Below are 17768 nucleotides of genomic sequence, written 5' to 3'. Positions count from 1 at the left end.
GAGCTGATAGTCCATGTTGCTGCAAACGTCGTCGAACTGTTCGTGCAGATGGTTGTTGTCTTGCAAACGTCCCCATCTGTTGGCTCAGGGATCGAGACGTGGCTGTACGATCCGTTACAACCATGCGGATAAGATGCCTGTCATCCCAACTGCTAGTGATACGAGACCTTTGGGATCCAGCACGGCGTTCCGTATTACCCTCCTGAACCCACCGATTCCTTATTCTGCTAACAGTCATTGGATCTCGACCAACGCGATCAGCAATGTCGCGATACGATAAACCGCAATCGCGATAGGCTACAATCCGACCTTTATCAAAGTCGGAAACGTGATGGTACGCATTTCTCCTCCTTACACGAGGCATCACAACAATGTTTCATCAGGTAACGCCGGTCAACTGCTGTTTTTGTATGAGAAATCGGTTGGAAACTTTCCTCATGTCAGCACGTTGTAATCGTCGCCACCGGCGCCAACCTTGTGTGAATGCTCTGAAAAGCTAATAATTTTCATATCACAGCATCTTCTACCTGTCGGTTAAATTTCGCGTCTGTAGCACGTCATTTTCGGGGTGTAGGCAATTTTAATGGCCAGTAGCATAATAACGGAACGAGTCAGTCTTCTTTTCAAATGGATTGCAACAATTGTACTGGGTCACGCCTAAGTACATGCCTTACGTGGGCGTGGATGAGATAATCATCTGCATTGAAACTGTCGTAGAACGGAAACGATACGTTTCCGGACATGGGTTCTTATTCAAAATGTTATGTACTCACTACCCTCTACATCTCCTTGAAGTTTGTAACGGGAATTTCCGGCCACCCTGTATAAGCTCTAAAACGACGAAATCCCATATGGCGTCTTCCACTTCTCAGAACTCGATATGATCACGAAAGTAGCTAGAAATCCCCAATTATGGAAACTGGGCATTTACATGTCATAGTGAAGTCACAGAGTGGTATCACTGCAGAGAACCTAACGTCTCTTTGGTTGCCACCGTCTTAGCGTAGTCTAACGTAACAGTCGCGACACTTCGCCTATGTTTTGTTGCCCACGCGCCAGCAGCGGCCGAAGCGGTCAGTAACTTAAACTGTGAGTTCGGCGCGATCGTGAAAGCGAATAGTGGTTGTTTATTATGATTTCTACAATGGTTTTTACAAGAGGGAGCGTTTCTAGCGCAACAAATTGCAGCAACAACAGGAAGAAGACACCACAGATGTCTTTTTTAGGTTTCCTAATGATCATGAGATGTATATACCATCATGTTGCTAAACTGTATCGTCTGGATTCACTTGCAAACTACATGTGTATTAATGATTAATGATTCGTTTTAGGAGCAGAAAATGGCTAGTAAGTTGCAGACGAGAAGACCTTATGAAAAGGACCCAGTTAACCTGTATAATAATATTAGGTTTTGTTCGCTACATTTCGAACAAAACCAGTTCATGAACTCAGACAATGATAAACTCGTGTGGAATGCAGTACCCACACTGTTTGACATCTCAAATAAGCCACCTCAACTGACGATGAAGAGGAAACTGCCACAAAGATTCGACAATCCATCTAAAGTTGTAAAACAGTCCTATGACACAGAAGCAGCCAGTTTATCTCTCCATGTAGCAGTGCCAGATTCGTGTGAATCGTCAACACTGACCTGCTCTGACGATGAAGTGGCTAGATTAAGTGCAGTTATTCGTGTCTTACGAATGCTTAATGTTTGGTATGTATTTCATTCACTTCTGTTGTTAGTCACTTAGCCGGTCGGGGTGGCCGAGCGGTTCTAGGCGCTACAGTCTGGAACCACGCGACCGCTACGGTCGCAGGTTCGAATCCTGCCTCGGGCATGGATGTGTGTGATGTCCTTACGTTAGTTAGGTTTAAGTAGTTCTAAGTTCTAGGGGACTGATGACCTCAGAAGTTAAGTCCCATTGAGCTCAGAGCCATTTGTTAGTCACTTAATTTTCCTTGCTTCCTTCGTGTGATGACATTATTTTGTTGGCACCTTGTTCACTGACAAACTGTTTGAAAATTATTCAAATATTTGGTTTTGCGTGAAATATAATGTAATCAGCTCATTATAATGTTTTCAACATATTTCTCCCACTATTTGGCAGTTGCTTGAAGGTTGTACTAGTGGCGACAGGCGACAATGACAAACGCAGTATGCCTACAGAACGATAAATGAGCTGTCGATCGCTTTTGCATGTGAGGTACGTGTCCGCGCTTCTTACTTGTGAATCTGTGCGTTTATATTCCTTTGATATCGACGTGGTAAGCTGCAATTCTATCCAACGTCACAAGTGTTTCTTCACGAATGTGTTGTAGCTTGCCACTCGATTCATGGTTTTTGTCCATACTTGCGCTTATTTTAGAATCATTTTTAGAAATATATATGCCTTGTGATACTACACAAAGCCTTGGAGGCAAGAAAATAACTCAAATATTTCGTAAATTACGTAGGAAATGGATAGGGTGATCAGACGCAGTTGTTTAAAAAGGAGGACAAACGGCTTCAAAAAGGGGGACAAATGAAGAAAAAAGAGGACTCATCAAACGGGTCAACTGCAGATGAGAATACCACCCGTCAGCTTTGGACAAGTCACGTGACTGGCGGGAATTACCGGTAAAACTAGTAGTGGTCAGGTGGTGGTTAAATGAGCTATATAAAAAAAATTAAAAACATTGATTGTGGTGACAGTGTGGCGTCAATTGTTTTGTTATGTCAACAACATGGAATTGTTTACAAAGTGAAAAACGTAAGACCATTTACCTCCCTTCATTCGACGCACCGCTACCAACATCAAAATTCAAGCAGCAGCTGTCGACATGTAAACTGCACTTAAACCTTCCAAATACAAATAAACTGAATGACTATGAAACATAGAAATAAAACCATGATAGTTAATCTGTCGAGTTATTTCTTACTTTTATCGGCCACTGAGACGTACGTTCCAGTTCCACATATCTCACATTCCGCTTCAAATTCATTTCTGCCTTTCTTAAAGCCGGATATTTGCAGGAAAGGACATCAGGAAATGTACACTTCCGTTTAGGCATAGCCAAATGCACTACAGGAAGCCAAGCCAATACAAAGCGAAGATACGAAACGAAAATTTTTAAATAATCGATATTTGCATTCGCTTATAGGTAGATCAACGGTAACATTGACGATCCTGGTGCCACCTACTAACACCGCCTTCGTGCGTGTTTATCACGAAGGCTGTGCTAATAATTAAAGTATTTAAGAAAAGAGCAACAGAACGGGACGAATTGTAAATTTAACTGTATTACGCTCAACTTTGCGAAAAAGCCGGACACTGTAAAAATCCGCCCGGCCCCAGACAAAGAGCTAAAAAGGAGGACGTGTCCGGATTAATCCGGACGTCTGGTCACCCTAGAAATGGATGCAAAACAAATATTATGCTTACGACGCGTCTGACGTTCACCTTACCCACCGCTTGGAGCGCTAGTGTCGCTCCATCTGTCAAACGGTAACAAGTTTTACAGCAGTGAGTGTCGCGGCTGCTATGTTAGACTGTGGTCTTAGTACAGGCGGTTTTCGAGTGGGGACGGGTGTTTACATACCACGTGCGTGATCCTGCGCGTGGCCTGCAGCGGCAGCGCGGTATTGGCGGTGGCGAGCAGCGCCCGGTTGGCGCGCAGGAGCAGCAGCAGCGCGGCGCGCGCCTTGGGCAGTGGCGCCAGTAGTTCTGGCAGAGTGGCGCGCGACGGCGTGTCGGTTGAGATGAGCGCCGCCAGGACCCCCGCGCCGCTCGGGCCCGGCCGCAGTCCGTCCGGTGCGCCCGGCAGGCCTTCCACCAGCGTCGACACCAACCCGTCCGATAGCCGGCACCTGCCACAACCGACGGCCGTGTCGTTGCTGTCTCCATTTCTACCCACTTAATGACTGTTTCTTCATACAAGGGCTGGTCTTAAGTACAATACTACACCACGAAGATGACGTGCTACAGACGCGAAATTTAACCGACAGGAAGAAGATACTGTGATATGCAAATGAATAGCTTTTCAGAGCATTCACACAAGGTTAGCGCCGGTGGCGACACCTACAACGTGCTGACATGATCAAAGTTTCCAACCGATTTCTCATACACAAACAGCGTTGCCTGGTGAAACGTTGTTGTGATGCCTCGTGTAAGGAGGAGAAATGCGTACCATCACGTTTCCGACTTTGATAAAGGTCGGATTCTAGCCTATCGCGATAGCGGTTTATCGTATCGCGACATTGCTGATCGCGTTGGTCGAGATCCAATGACTGTTAGCAGAATATGGAATCGGTGGGTTCAGGAAGGTAATACGGAACGCCGTGCTGGATCCCAACGGCCTCGTATCACTAGCAGTCGAGATGACAGGCATCTTATCCGCATGGCTGTAACGGATCGTGCAGCCACGTCTCGATCCCTGAGTCAACAGATGGGGACGTTTGCAAGACAACAACCATCTGCACGAACAGTTCGACGACGTTTGCAGCAGCATGGACTATCAGCTGCGGTTACCCTTGACGCTGCATCACGGACAGGAGCGCCTGCGATGGTGTACTCAACGACGAACCTGGGTGCACGAATGGCAAAACGTCATTTTTTCGGATGAATCCACGTTCTGTTTACAGTATCATGATGGTCGCATCCGTGTTTCGCGACATCGCGGTGAACGCACATTGGAAGCGTGTATTCGTCATCGCTGTACTGGCATATCACCCGGCGTGATGGTACGTGGTGCCATTGGTTGCACGTCTCGGTCACCTCTTGTTGGCATTGACGGCACTTTGGACAGTGGACGTTACATTTCAGATGTGTTACGACCCGTGGCTCTACCCTTCATTCGATACCTGCGAAACTCTACATTTCAGCAGGATAATACACGACCGCATGTTGCAGGTCCTGTACGGGCCTTTCTGGATACAGAAAATGTTCGATTGCTGCCGTGGCCAGCACATTCTCCAGATCTCTCACCAATTGAAAACGTTTGGTCAATGGTGGCCGAGCAACTGGCTCGTCACAATACGCCGGTCACTACTCTTGATGAACTGTGGTATCGTGCTTAAGCTGCATGGCAGCTGTACCTGTACACGCCATCCAAACTCTGTTTGACTCAATGCCCAAGCGTATCAAGGCCGTTATAACGGCCAGAGGTGCTTGTTCTGGGTGCTGATTTCTCAGTATCTATGCATCCAAATTGCGTGAAAATGTAATCACATGTCAGTTCTAGTATAGTATATTTGTCCAATGAATACCCGTTTATCATCTGCATTTCTCCTTGGTGTTGCAATTTTCATGGCCAGTAGTGTATTAATGATCATTGTCTTCAAAAAAACAAAATCACGTAATTTTTTGTTGGTTTGCAGCTACATATCTGCAGTCCTAGCACGGATTACAATCTCTGCAACACTGTACCACTGCGCATCTCGAGAGGATTCAAAACAAAATGGCGCTCCACAGTCCTAAAGTGGTATATCATCCGGAAATCCACTTTATGTGTAAGGCGTAGTCAAATGAAAACCGAACACTTGCCACAACAGGACCATCGAACGTTTCCATTCAAAAGTATTCATAAGTACGCTTTAAGACATTTATTCCAGAGGGAAACGAGACAATCAATTCCTGTTTCGCAGAACGCACTCAGCCGCTGACGGATCCACAACACCCACTCTTGCACTTCCTTCGCCAACTGATACTGGTGTCCATGTTAGCCTTTCTTGAGGTAGCCAAACATGTGAAAATCACGCGGTGAAATATCCCGGGTATATAGATAACGTTGCAGTGTTTTCCAACTAAATGGCTACAGCATAGCCTTTGTACAATTGGCAGTGTGGGGGCAGGTGTCATCCTGCAACAGGACGATTCTTGCCGACAGCATTCCTGGGAATTTTGACATTATGCCATGTTGCAGTTTCTTCATAGTGCTGCGCATTGACTGTCGTTCCACACTCAAGAAACTCGACGAGAAGAGGGCCTCTACAGTTGAAGAAGGTCGTAATGGCCTTACTGGAATCTATGTAAACCGCTTTTGATTTCTATGGCGGGGGAGGTATGGGGAGGTATGGGATGTTTCCACTGTTGGGTTTGACATTTGCCATCGGGCTGTCATAATTCTATCGGAGAGCATCATCCTGTTACAGATAATGCCTGGCCCCACACTGCCGACTGGACGAAGACTACACTTAAGCTGTTTGGTGAGGAAATACTGCAACATTCCTTGGACAGCCCAGATCTTTCATCATGCGATTTGCACATCTTTGGCGACCTGAAGAAAGACATGTGTGGAAGTCAATTTCAGTCTGATGAGAAAGTGCAAGAGTAGGTGCACTTGTGGCGTGCCGGCAGCGGTAGCCGAGCGGTTCAAGGCGCTTCGGTCAAGAACCGCGCAGCTGCTGCGGTCGCAGGTTCGAATCCTGCCTCGGGCATGGATGTGTGTGATATGCTTGGGTTAGTTAGGTTTACGTAGTTCTAAGTCTAGGGGATTAATGACCTCAGATGTTAAGTCCCATAGTGCTCAGAGCCATCTTGTGGCGTTAGTGTTTGAGTGCATTCTACGAAACACGAATAGTCAGCTGAAGACAAAGTCTGAAAATGAGTCCGTGATCATATTTTTGGTACTTTATTTTGCAGGTCCGTCTTGATCTTTCTTTTTCCATTTCACTATGATCGCTTTCGTTACTGCCATCTTCAGATCACAAAATATTCTGATGTAGTATCAACGTCAAACGAAACATGTAGGTACATTGTAAGTACCTACATGTTTAGTTTGACATTGATGTTACTTCAGAATATTTTACGATTTTATGATCTGAAGATGGCAGTAGCCGAAACCGGTCATATTGAAATGTAAAACAGGAATTGGTCGTCTCGTCTCCCAGTGGGATAAATGTCTTAACGTGTGTGGTGAATACTTTTGAATGGAACCATTCCATGGACGCATTATGGTGAATGTTTGCTTTCCATTTGACTGTCCCTCATATCTGAAGGGTAGCAATGATGCACATTCTGTGCTGAGCTTGTGGAAGCCTACGGCAACAATTCACCTCTGTATAACACAGTGCTTATAAGGTGGTTTCATTGTGCCCAAAAAAAGTCTAAATGACAATGAACAAAGTGGCAGACCGTCTCTCTGTGAAAAACCACTAATTGCATGAGAAGTGGAGGTGTTGGTGTTTGAACTCCAGAGTATCACAATGGAGGCTATAGTGGAAAAAATAATAATCAGTCGTGGTTCAGTTTTCAATACCCTGCGTGACTTTTTAACATGAGGAAGGTCGCCGCCCGCTGCCTTGTACAGCTGCTCACACCAATTCAGAAAGGTCGCCGAACTGTGGTGGCAGTGGAAATGTGACACCTGCTAGGCCCATGCAGATCACTTAATCAGCTGCCTCATAACCGTGGCCGACTGATGGGTGTATCGCTACGATTCTGAGACAGAGGAGGAAAGCAAGCTGTGTGGCTGGAGTGAAGAGTTTTTAGCAAACAGAATGGAGAGACGTAACCTCTGGCGTGCCACAGGGGAGTGTTATGGGACCATTGCTTTTCACAGTATATATAAATGACCTAGTAGATAGTGTCGGAAGTTCCGTGCGGCTTTTCGCGGATGATGCTGTAGTATACAGAGAAGTTGCAGCATTAGAAAATTGCAGCGAAATGCAGGAAGATCTGCAGCGGATGGGCACTTGGTGCAGGGAGTGGCAACTGACCCTTAACATAGACAAATGTAATGTATTGCGAATACATAGAAAGAACGATCCTTTATTGTATGATTATATGATAGCGGAACAAACACTGGTAGCAGTTACTTCTGTAAAATATCTGCGAGTATGCGTGCGGAACGATTTGAAGTGGAATGATCATATAAAATTAATTGTTGGTAAGGCGGGTACGAGGTTGAGATTCATTGGGAGAGTCCTTAGAAAGTGTAGTCCATCAACAAAGGAGGTGGCTCACAAAACACTCGTTCGACCTATATTTGAGTATTGCTTATCAGTGTGGGATCCGTACCAGGTCGGGTTGACGGAGGGGACAGAGAAGATCCAAAGAAGAGCGGCGCGTTTCGTCACAGGGTTATTTGGTAAGCGTGATAGCGTTACGGAGATGTTTAGCAAACTCAAGTGGCAGACTCTGTAAGAGAGGCGCTCTGCATCGCGGCGTAGCTTGCTGTCCAGGTTTCGAGAGGGTGCGTTTCTGGATGAGGTATCGAATATATTACTTCCCCCTACTTATACCTCCCGAGGAGACAACGAATGTAAAATTAGAGAGAGGTAATGACTTTGGCACGTAAAGTGCCCTCCGCCACATACCGTGGGGTGGCTTGCGGAGTATAAATGTAGATGTAGAACCATGTGGATTCACCACTTCCAACTAAGGCAAAGATCCAGTCACCATTGGGCAAGATGATGCGAGAGCATATTGAGAATGACATAGTGTGGTGGTAAAAGATTACGCTCATAAGGGGCAAACCGTCACAGGAGAATACTATCGAAATTTTCTGACGAGATTACAGGATGCTGTCAAAATTGTCATTGGAATCTGTCCAAGAAGGTGTTTTTGCTCCACAACTACGCCTCATCTCATTCTGCACAGTATACAGCAACACATACTTCTTTTTTGGGAACCAAATTTTGTCTCAACCACTCCCCCCCCCCCCTCCCCCCCTCTTCTCCACCCGCCTCGATCCTCACATGATACACAGCGACTTCTTTCTCTTTCCGAAATGAAATTTTCACTCTGCAGCAGAGTGTGCGCTGATATGAAACTTCCTCGAAGATTAAAACTGTGTGTCGGACTGACACTCGAACTCGGACTTTTGCCTTTCGCGGGCAAGTGCTCTACCAACTGAGCTACCCAAGAACGACTCACTACCCATCCTCACAGCTTTACGTCCGCTAGTACCTCGTCCCCTACGCTCCTGACTTCACAGGTCGCCTGCGAATTTGCAGAACTAGCACTCCTGGAAGAAAGGATATGGAGGGACATCGCTGGCAGAAGTAAAGGTTTGAGGAGGGTCGTGAGTCGTACTTAGGTTGCTCAGTTGATAGAGTACCTGCCTGAGAAAGACAAAGGTCCCGAGTTCGAGTCTCGGTCCGGCACACAGTTTTAATCAGCCAGGAAGTTTCTTTCTCTTTCCATGGACGAGGAGAACATTGCACTGCAAGTGTTTTCTGAATGACAACGAGGCAATATGTGAGATGGAACGTTTCCTAAAATTATGTAATTAACTTCATTTTTTCGACATGATGATAATCGCTGTATGACTATCGCTCAAAACAAAACAAACTCGCCTCCTCGCCCGCCGCTCAGGCAGACTTATCAGTCTGAAGAAAGCCAGAACATGTAATGGACATTAATCAGTAGTAAGTCTATCAAGAGTCGTGAAATCTCAAAACTATTTGGCCATTCACTGCTAATCTCCTTGCAAAGAAAATATCAGACACCTCTGGGTTCTAAGAATTTCCAGTAGCGTTGCACCTTTATTTGCAATATGTTTTGTTGTGCCATCAGCCAGTGCCAAAAACTTCTAAAATGTGGGCGAAGAAAGTATACTCACGTAAATGAACGTAATGTAGCTGGCAGAAAATAATGTATACATACAGGGTACTCCAGAAAAAACCTGACGGTTTTGAAAATTAAAAATTTCAGGGGAAGTGCAATTTTTTAATGAAGATGCATTCTCCTTTTTTTAATGAATAATTAGTGTGTTTCGCTGTTTCCTGAAAATAACATTTGCTGAATGTCCACCATGCTAAAAAAAAACACATTTATAAAGTCTCTCTGGAAGAGATAACGCAACTTGCAGCAACATACCGTTTGAAATCTCCCGAATGCACTTACAAATTCGATCTTTTATTTCGTCGATACTGGGTGGGTGTTTTTCATGAAATTGCTGTTTGAGATAGTCCAACAAAAATCAGTCAGATGCTGTCAGGTCGGGCGAACGAACAGGCCAGTTAACGTCCCAAAACTGGCAAATGGATCTGGTTCAGAATTTTTCATTCAGTACTCCTATGAAAAGACGTGCAGTATGGGCTATTGCTCCATCTTGCTGGTGCTATGGAGGACATTGGGGATTGATTTCATGACGCAGAAATGTTTGCAACATGGGTGAGTAGCGCTAAGAATTTACCGTCTCAGTGCGACCCTCATTTGCAAAGGAATTCAGTGCAATAACGCGCTCGGAGGAAATGGCGAACCATACTGTCACTTTTCCACTGTGCAAGGGATGCTCGAGCTATTCAAACAGGGTGTGCGCAGCCCTAAATAGACAGTTATGTTTCTTTACACGCCCAGACAAGTGGAAATGGTTCAAAATGGCTCTGAGCACTATGGGACTCAACTGCTGAGGTCATTAGTCCCCTAGAACTTAGAACTAGTTAAACCTAACTAACCTAAGGACATCACAAACATCCATGCCCGAGGCAGGATTCGAACCTGCGACCGTAGCGGTCTTGCGGTTCCAGACTGCAGCGCCTTTAACCGCACGGCCACTTCGGCCGGCAAGTGGAAATGGGTCAAGTGGAAATGGGTCTCAGTAACCTGTTCACAACGTTCTCTTCAACTTGCAGAAGCTCCAAGAACTCTCTGCAAAATTGAAGTCTCGTTGTGTCAGCCCATTAAGTAAGCTGGTGGACAACTTTTTGGTTCTTGTACGCACGCTAGTGAAGATCTTTGTGCAGGATACGGTGAACGCTGCTATCCGCCAACCCAAGTACGATAGCTTGCCGCCGAGCTGACCACTGATGACTATTCAAGATCACGTCCCACGCACGATTTGCGTTTGCTGTGTGCGTACCGAAAGAGAACGTCCTGCAGGTCTACTGTCCTTCACAGTTCCATCTTGACGCCATTTCGATATCCATAGCAGCAATTTCGAACTCTGAATTGAGAAGGTTTTATGCCATGTATCATTGCTGCACTATTTTAACCTAGTTTAACTTCTGTTATTCGACATTTATGGACTCATATTTTATATGAACCTGAGGATGAGACATAGGTCCCGAAACCGGGTGGTGCTTTCCTTTAGGAAATGAAAAAAAAATGGAACTGCAGTGGATCTTGTCATTGATGATACGAGTTATATAAAAGTACAAAGTCCAGTTGTATGAGAGCTAAGCCTATGGAATACTATCGTTGAAATGTATTATTTTCAAGTACAATCGCTAATAGAGAAGTAATGATTCGCCAGTGTCATTAAGTGTTAGCTTAAACAGCATTGCTGGTTGTATGGGCAACAAACAGAGTTAGTAATTGAATTTTAGGACGATTTCTGAAAGTGATCGTTGGAAAAAAATGAAGAATCTTTCTTTACCTTACTTATTGCTAAAATGAGACGAAACTGCAGTTATACAAGAAATTAAGACTATACAGTCAATTATTTATTGAGAACAGATGTCTGCTGTATTTATGATTATGGTGTAGGTTATATCGTGGAAGTTCAGTCGACGACAAAGTTAAAACTTACTAACCTCAAAGGGACAGTGAATCAAAACAAAAATATAGAATCAAGTATCAGATACAGACGCTGTTGTGGTGGTTGCGGGACAGCACAAGTTCGGGACAGCATAAAATACGAAGGTCGTTCAATAAATGAAGCTCCAATGTTTTTGATTTTTTTTTACAGCCGTTGATTAATCCAAGATAAAGCCCTTTTCGGTGCTTCAAATTTGATGTTTCTTCTGCACGTTCGGACAATTCCGACGGATGGCAGAGCCGCAATGAACCATCAAAATGGTGTCTACTCAAGACACTCATTACAAGCAACGAGCTGTAATTGAATTATCGGTTGAGGGAAAGAAACCGTGGTGAACGATCATATATGTTTGTGTGAAGTGTATGGTAATGACTCACTTGATATAGTACTGTTAGGCGATGGATAAAGGGGAATTAAACCGTCAGGGGCAGCAGAGCTCCATTATCGCCCGCTTTAGGTGCACCTGACACGGAGAATCGCGTGGATGCCATTACTCGTGGAGATCACAATGTGACAATTGGTTCCACAGCTATCAGAGAGAACTGGAAGTACGTGTGCAATAACTGAGAGTCTTAGATATTCAAAGATGTGCTCAAGATTGGTTTGCATGAATATTCACAACAGACAATAAGATTTAAAAAAAAAAGCCATATCATCTCCACCGTTAGAGAAGTCGGAGGCAAATGGTAAGATATTTCTGTTACATATTATTATAGTGACGGAATCTGGATGCATGACTGAGCCGAAATCAAAAACTCAGTCACTGGTATGGCTCCACTCGCAATCACCAAAAAAGGAAAATTTCAAGGCAGCTCATGATGACAGCCTTTTGGAGTAGTGAAGCCGCCATTCTTGTGAACGTGTTGCCAAAAGGGTCAACCATTAATCCAGGGATAAACGTGAAGGCTCTGAACAAACTCAAGAACCGATCGATTCCGATGTGTCCACTCTGACAAGAACCCAAAAAATTAATCTTTCTCCAAGAGGACAATGCACACACACACAAAAGTCTCAGAATCCAGGAACACATCTCCAGTTTTGGTTCGACACCATTGAGTCATCCATCTTATAGTCCAGATCTGTCGCTCTTTGACTTCCATTTGTTTGAGCCACTAAAGGACACTCTCAACGGAACACACTTTCGAATGTGATGAGAATGAAATTCATGCAGTGAAAACGTGGCTATGAGCACAAGTCTAGAGCTTTTACCAACAAGGAATACACGCTCTTACACAAGGCTGGAGTAAGGTAAATGGAAATGAGCGTTTGGCGTCAGTGGCCGGGAGGCCCCTTGCGGGGTAGGTCCGGCCGCCTTGGTGCAGGTCTTACTACATTCTACGCCACATTGGGCAACCTACGCGCCGGGTGGGGATGAAATAATGATGAAGACAGCACAACACCCAGTCCCTGAGCGGAGAAAATCCTCGACCTAGCCGGGAATCGAACCCGGGCCCGTAGGACGGTAATCCGTCACGCTGACTACTCAGCTATCGGGGCGGACGGACATAGAACGTAAAGGAGACCAGGTAAAAAAATAGTACATGTAAAAAAAATGTTGACTGATATTGTCACCAAGCTCTAGCTCTTAAAAGTAAATATGTTCTGAGAAATAAAATGTGAGGCATTATTTATTGAATGACTCTCGTATGTTCTTCATAAACTTTTCATATTTAATCGGGACTCGTTACAGTGCTCTTACCAGTGCCAATGTTTATAGTGGTTGTGTAGGGAATTCCCTTTGTTGCTGCCTGCCTCCACAGTGATGAGGAGTGGTGCAGTCAGAGACCCTCACCTGAGAATCCTGTTGCGGCCAGTCTCTGCGATGTACAGGTGGCTCTGGTCAGGTGTCAAGAGCAGGCCATTGGGGAAGCGTAGTTCGTCGGCCAAGACGGTGTTGGTGCCCGTCTCTGCGTCCAGTCGCAGCACCCTGCCACACAAAAACACGACCCAAATACCACACAGTTTGTGAAATCCACACCAAGTACTCAAACACATCTTATGAACTGTGAAAAAGGGCTACAGATTATATAAGTTTCATGGACTTACTGTGAACAGGAGATCTGAATTACAGATTCCCTTAATATTCTTAATTCCAATATTTGTCAATAACGTGCGTTGGATGATTAGCAGTTAACTTTAGGCAAGAAAGAATAAAAATGTCACGAAAGAATAAAAATATCACGAAGCGGTATTTCACGCTTATGGGAATACACTTTCTAGTCACATTATGTGACCACATGTCAGAAGCCTGAGCAAATACCTTTTGCAGCGCGAACCGCTGCGAGACGTGCAGGAAGTCAGTGAGGCTCTGGAAGGTGCCAACTCCACTGCTGTGTCCAGCTGCTATAGATTTCTCGGCTGAGGATCGATGACGCGAACAGCCCGATCGAGGTGGTCCCATAGATCCTCGATTGGCTTTAAATCCGGGGCGTTTGGGGGCCAGGGGAGTATGGTAGACGCATCCTGGTGTTCTTCGAACCACACACGTACACTGTGAACTTTGTGACACGTTGCATTATACTGCTGGGAGATGCCATCGTGCCAAGGAAAAACAAACTGCCGTTGGAGTGCATATGGTCCCCCGGGATAGAAGCATACTTGTGTTGATCCATTGTGTGTTGCAGAATGGCGAGATAATCCAGGGAATGGCACAAAACATCCCACTGACGCTCCCGTTTTCTGCCTGGACCCTACCGGAGATTGTTGTAAGATGTTTGCTTTCTGACGTTTCACTGCGTAGACGCTGACGGCCATCTGTCCGAGGGAACATAAATCGTAATTCATCTGAAAAGGCCACCTATCGCCACTCAGTGAAAGTCCAGTCGCTGTATTGCATCTGAACAGCACTCTGCAAGAATGCATGAAACAGGCGCCTGCTGCGGAGGTCCATATGCAGCAATGTTCGCTGAATGGTCGATGAGGAGCCACTGTTGGTAGCCCCACGGTTCAGCAGGCCGGTCAGTTGCTCAACAGGTGCACATCTATTCGCCTGTACACATCGGCGCAGCCGTCTTTCACTCCTGCCATCTATGGCGCGTCGTACACCAAAGCCGGCCGCTGTAGCCGAGCAGTTCTAGGCGCTTCAGTTCGGAAGCGCGCGGCTGCTACGGTCGCAGGTTCGAATCCTGCCTCGGGCATGGATGTGTGTGATGTCCTTAGGTTAGTTAGGTTTACGTAGTTCTAAGTCTAGGGGACTGATGACCTCAGATGTTAAGTCCCGTAGTGCTTAGAGTCATTTGAACCATTTGGTGCAACCGCGCATGCAGCTCGCGTTTCAGTGTCACTGCTTGCTGATATTTTTGGTGATCGCACAATTTCACAGGGACTTTGGCCTCCACGATCGCCTGACTTAACAACACCTGACTTTTTCTTCTGGGGTGCAACGAAAGCAGCTATCTATAAAAACCGTCCAAATTTCATCGATGAATTGAAAACTGCAATATTCACTTTCACTGCTTCTGTTACAGAAGAAATGTTACAGTTTGTGTTTGGAAACATGATTAGACGAATTGAATTGTGTATTCAACAACAGGGGGGACACATTCAACATTTAATGTGAAAATTTGTAAGTAAAAATGAATATTCAATAAATTAATAACTTGTATTTCACTGAGTTTCATTTCGGTATATTCACTGCGGCATACGGCACGCACGGCTCTGCGGACAGACTTTATGAACACCCCGTACTAGTACAACAGTGCCACCAGCAGCCTTAGCTAGCGTCTGTTTTATGTTCAAGCGTGCATTTCTCGTGGCGTCTCTGTGTTTTTGTCCAATCCATGTAGCAACGACAACACTCAAAACGTGCTGGTTGGTATGAGATACTCAGACGGCCCGGCCACGCAAGACGAAATCGCCCAGTGCTCGCGACGACGTTGCGTTTCTGCGACGGTGCCACGGTATTTTGCGTGAACCCTAGTGCGAAAATCACATGAGTTCGTTCATTACCGGTTTGATTTATTATGGATGAATGTTTGCGACCTACAATTCTGTCGAAAACATCATGGGATATCCTTCTGGTGTACTTGCTTGAACACGTATCTAGCGTCTCAAATGCAAAAGGATTATGACATATTCTCATCATATGAGATCGAGGACTCATTTCATTTCCGTGGTTGAACTTACCTGAAGGCCCAGCTGCAGTATGTAAGGGTTGGATGAGTAATATGAGGCATATGTTTCACTGTTCGGTTTCGGGATCGTCTTGACTGATTACGTATGATTTTTTTCCTATGGGACCTTTAAAATCTTACGTAAGCGTTGATTTTAAACACGTCGTTGTTGAGCTCCAGAGGAGCATTGTAGAAGCTGCGTTACACTGACGGAAAAAAAATCGCAGCGCCATGAAGGAGTTTTGCGACAGAAATGAAAGTTGGTAAACGTATTTCTACAACTCACAGATGATGCCTCTTCAAATTTCGCTCCAGTCTCACAAGAGTGGCGCTAGTAGCGCCACTATGAGGATTGCTTTAAATACACGCTGTGACGGTTGTGAGCTTTAGTTACCGTTGAGATGATGGTGATAATGATGTTTGGTTTGTGGGGGTCTCAACTACGCGGTTATCAGCGCCCGTACAAATTCCCAACCTTTGCTCAGTCCAGTTTCGCCACTTTCATGAATGATGATGAAATGATAAGGACAACACAAACACCCAGTCATCTCGAGGCAGGTGAAAATCCCTGACCCCACCGGGAATCGAACCCGGGGCCCCGTGCTCGGGAAGCGAGAACGCGACCACGAGCTGCGGACTAACGTTGAGACTGGACGTGGTGAGGTGATGTTAGTCAAGGATGCCTTTAAGGAGTCAAAGACGCCATTATCAATCCGTACTGAGTTTGAACGAGGTCGTGTAACAGGGCTACGAGAAGCTGGGTGCTTTTTTTCCGCGATGTTGCAGAAAGTCTTGGCAGGAATGTAGCCACGCTACGTGACTGCTGGCAGTGGGGCTCACGAAAATGTACGGTCTAAAGAGGACTGGTCTCCGGACGGCCACGTGGAACCATCGAGTTAAAAAAAAACCGTCGTGTTTGGCGTATGTCTCTGGCGCGTTGTACTGCATCTGCAGCAGCAATTTGAACACCAGTTGGCATCACAGTGACACAAAGAACTGTTACAAATCGGTTACTTCAAGGACAACTACGAGACAGGCGCCCTGTAGCGGGCATTCCATTCAACACGCACCACTGTCATTTGCGACTTCAGTAGTGTCAAGCAAGAGCTCACTGGAGAGCAGGGTGGAGATCTGTTGTGTTTTCTGACGAAAGCTGGTTCTGCCTCGTTGCCAGTGATGGCCGTGTGTTGATTAGAAGGAGCCCAGTTGAATGCCTGAAACCAACCTATTTGCGCGCTAGACACACTGGATCTACTTCTGGAGTGACGGTCTGGGGTGCAAAAAATGGTTCAAAAGGCTCTAAGCACTATGGGACTTAACATCTGGGGTCATCAGTCCCATAGACTTAGAACTACTTACAGCTAACTAACCTAAGGACACCACACACATCCATGCCCGAGGCAGGATTCGAACCTGCGACCGAAGCAGTAGCGCGGTTCCGGACTGAAGCGCCTAGAACCGCACGGTCACAACGGCCGGCTGGGGGTGCGATTTCGTATGACAGCACTCTCATGGTTAACCCACACACCATGACAAAAAATTTCTACGTCAATCTGGTGATTCGAGTCGTTGTGCTGCCGTTCAAGAATCGTGTTCCAGGCGTTGTTTTCCATTAGCATAACGCTAGCCCACATACCGCTGTTTTTGCACATGATGCTCTACAGAGTGTCGAAATGTTGTCTTAGCTTGCTCTATCATCCGATCTGTCTCCAGTCGAGCACATATGGAACATCATAGGACTACAATTGCAGCAAACAGCCTTAACCATCCCTGTATTGGCAGACCAAGTGCAACAGGCATGAAACTGACGTCCGGCACCTGTACAAGAAAGACAATGCATGCACGTTTACACCGATTATTATGTACCAGAATTTCACATTTGCAATGACTTAACTCGCGCTTGCATTAACGTGTGATCTTGCAATGTTAAGCACTTGAATATGCTATCTAGACCAAAGTAATCCCGAAGTTTCATTAGTGTACATTAATTATTTTTTGGTGTTGGAACTTTTTTCCTAGTCTGTATTACTAAGCGACTATCCTGGAACCCAGTATCAGTTGCAGGTTACCTATCTAACGCTATCCAGGGACAAGAAAAATTTGATTTTTAATATATCGTGTAATTACTGATCAAATTAAAAATGCTATCATAATCTATTCATAAAGAGGTACAATCTTATGTTAAAAGCT

General features: G+C 45.4%; 1 protein-coding gene across 1 annotated transcript in view; it reads right to left on the bottom strand.

The window, feature by feature from the left end:
* The window catches only part of LOC126481135 (adipocyte plasma membrane-associated protein Hemomucin-like), a 231047-nt gene that overhangs the window by 35500 nt on the left and 177779 nt on the right, over nucleotides 1-17768 (bottom strand). Inside the window, exons 6-7 of the mRNA XM_050104685.1 lie at nucleotides 13259-13393; nucleotides 3583-3850 (exon numbers count right to left, since the gene is read on the bottom strand). Of these exons, the coding sequence (XP_049960642.1) occupies nucleotides 3583-3850; nucleotides 13259-13393 (403 nt within the window). The remainder of the gene's footprint in view (nucleotides 1-3582; nucleotides 3851-13258; nucleotides 13394-17768) is intronic.

This window comes from Schistocerca serialis, chromosome 5, assembly GCF_023864345.2.
Source record: "Schistocerca serialis cubense isolate TAMUIC-IGC-003099 chromosome 5, iqSchSeri2.2, whole genome shotgun sequence".
Taxonomy (NCBI): Eukaryota; Metazoa; Arthropoda; class Insecta; order Orthoptera; family Acrididae; genus Schistocerca; species Schistocerca serialis.
This window is presented reverse-complemented; position numbering and strand designations above follow the sequence as displayed.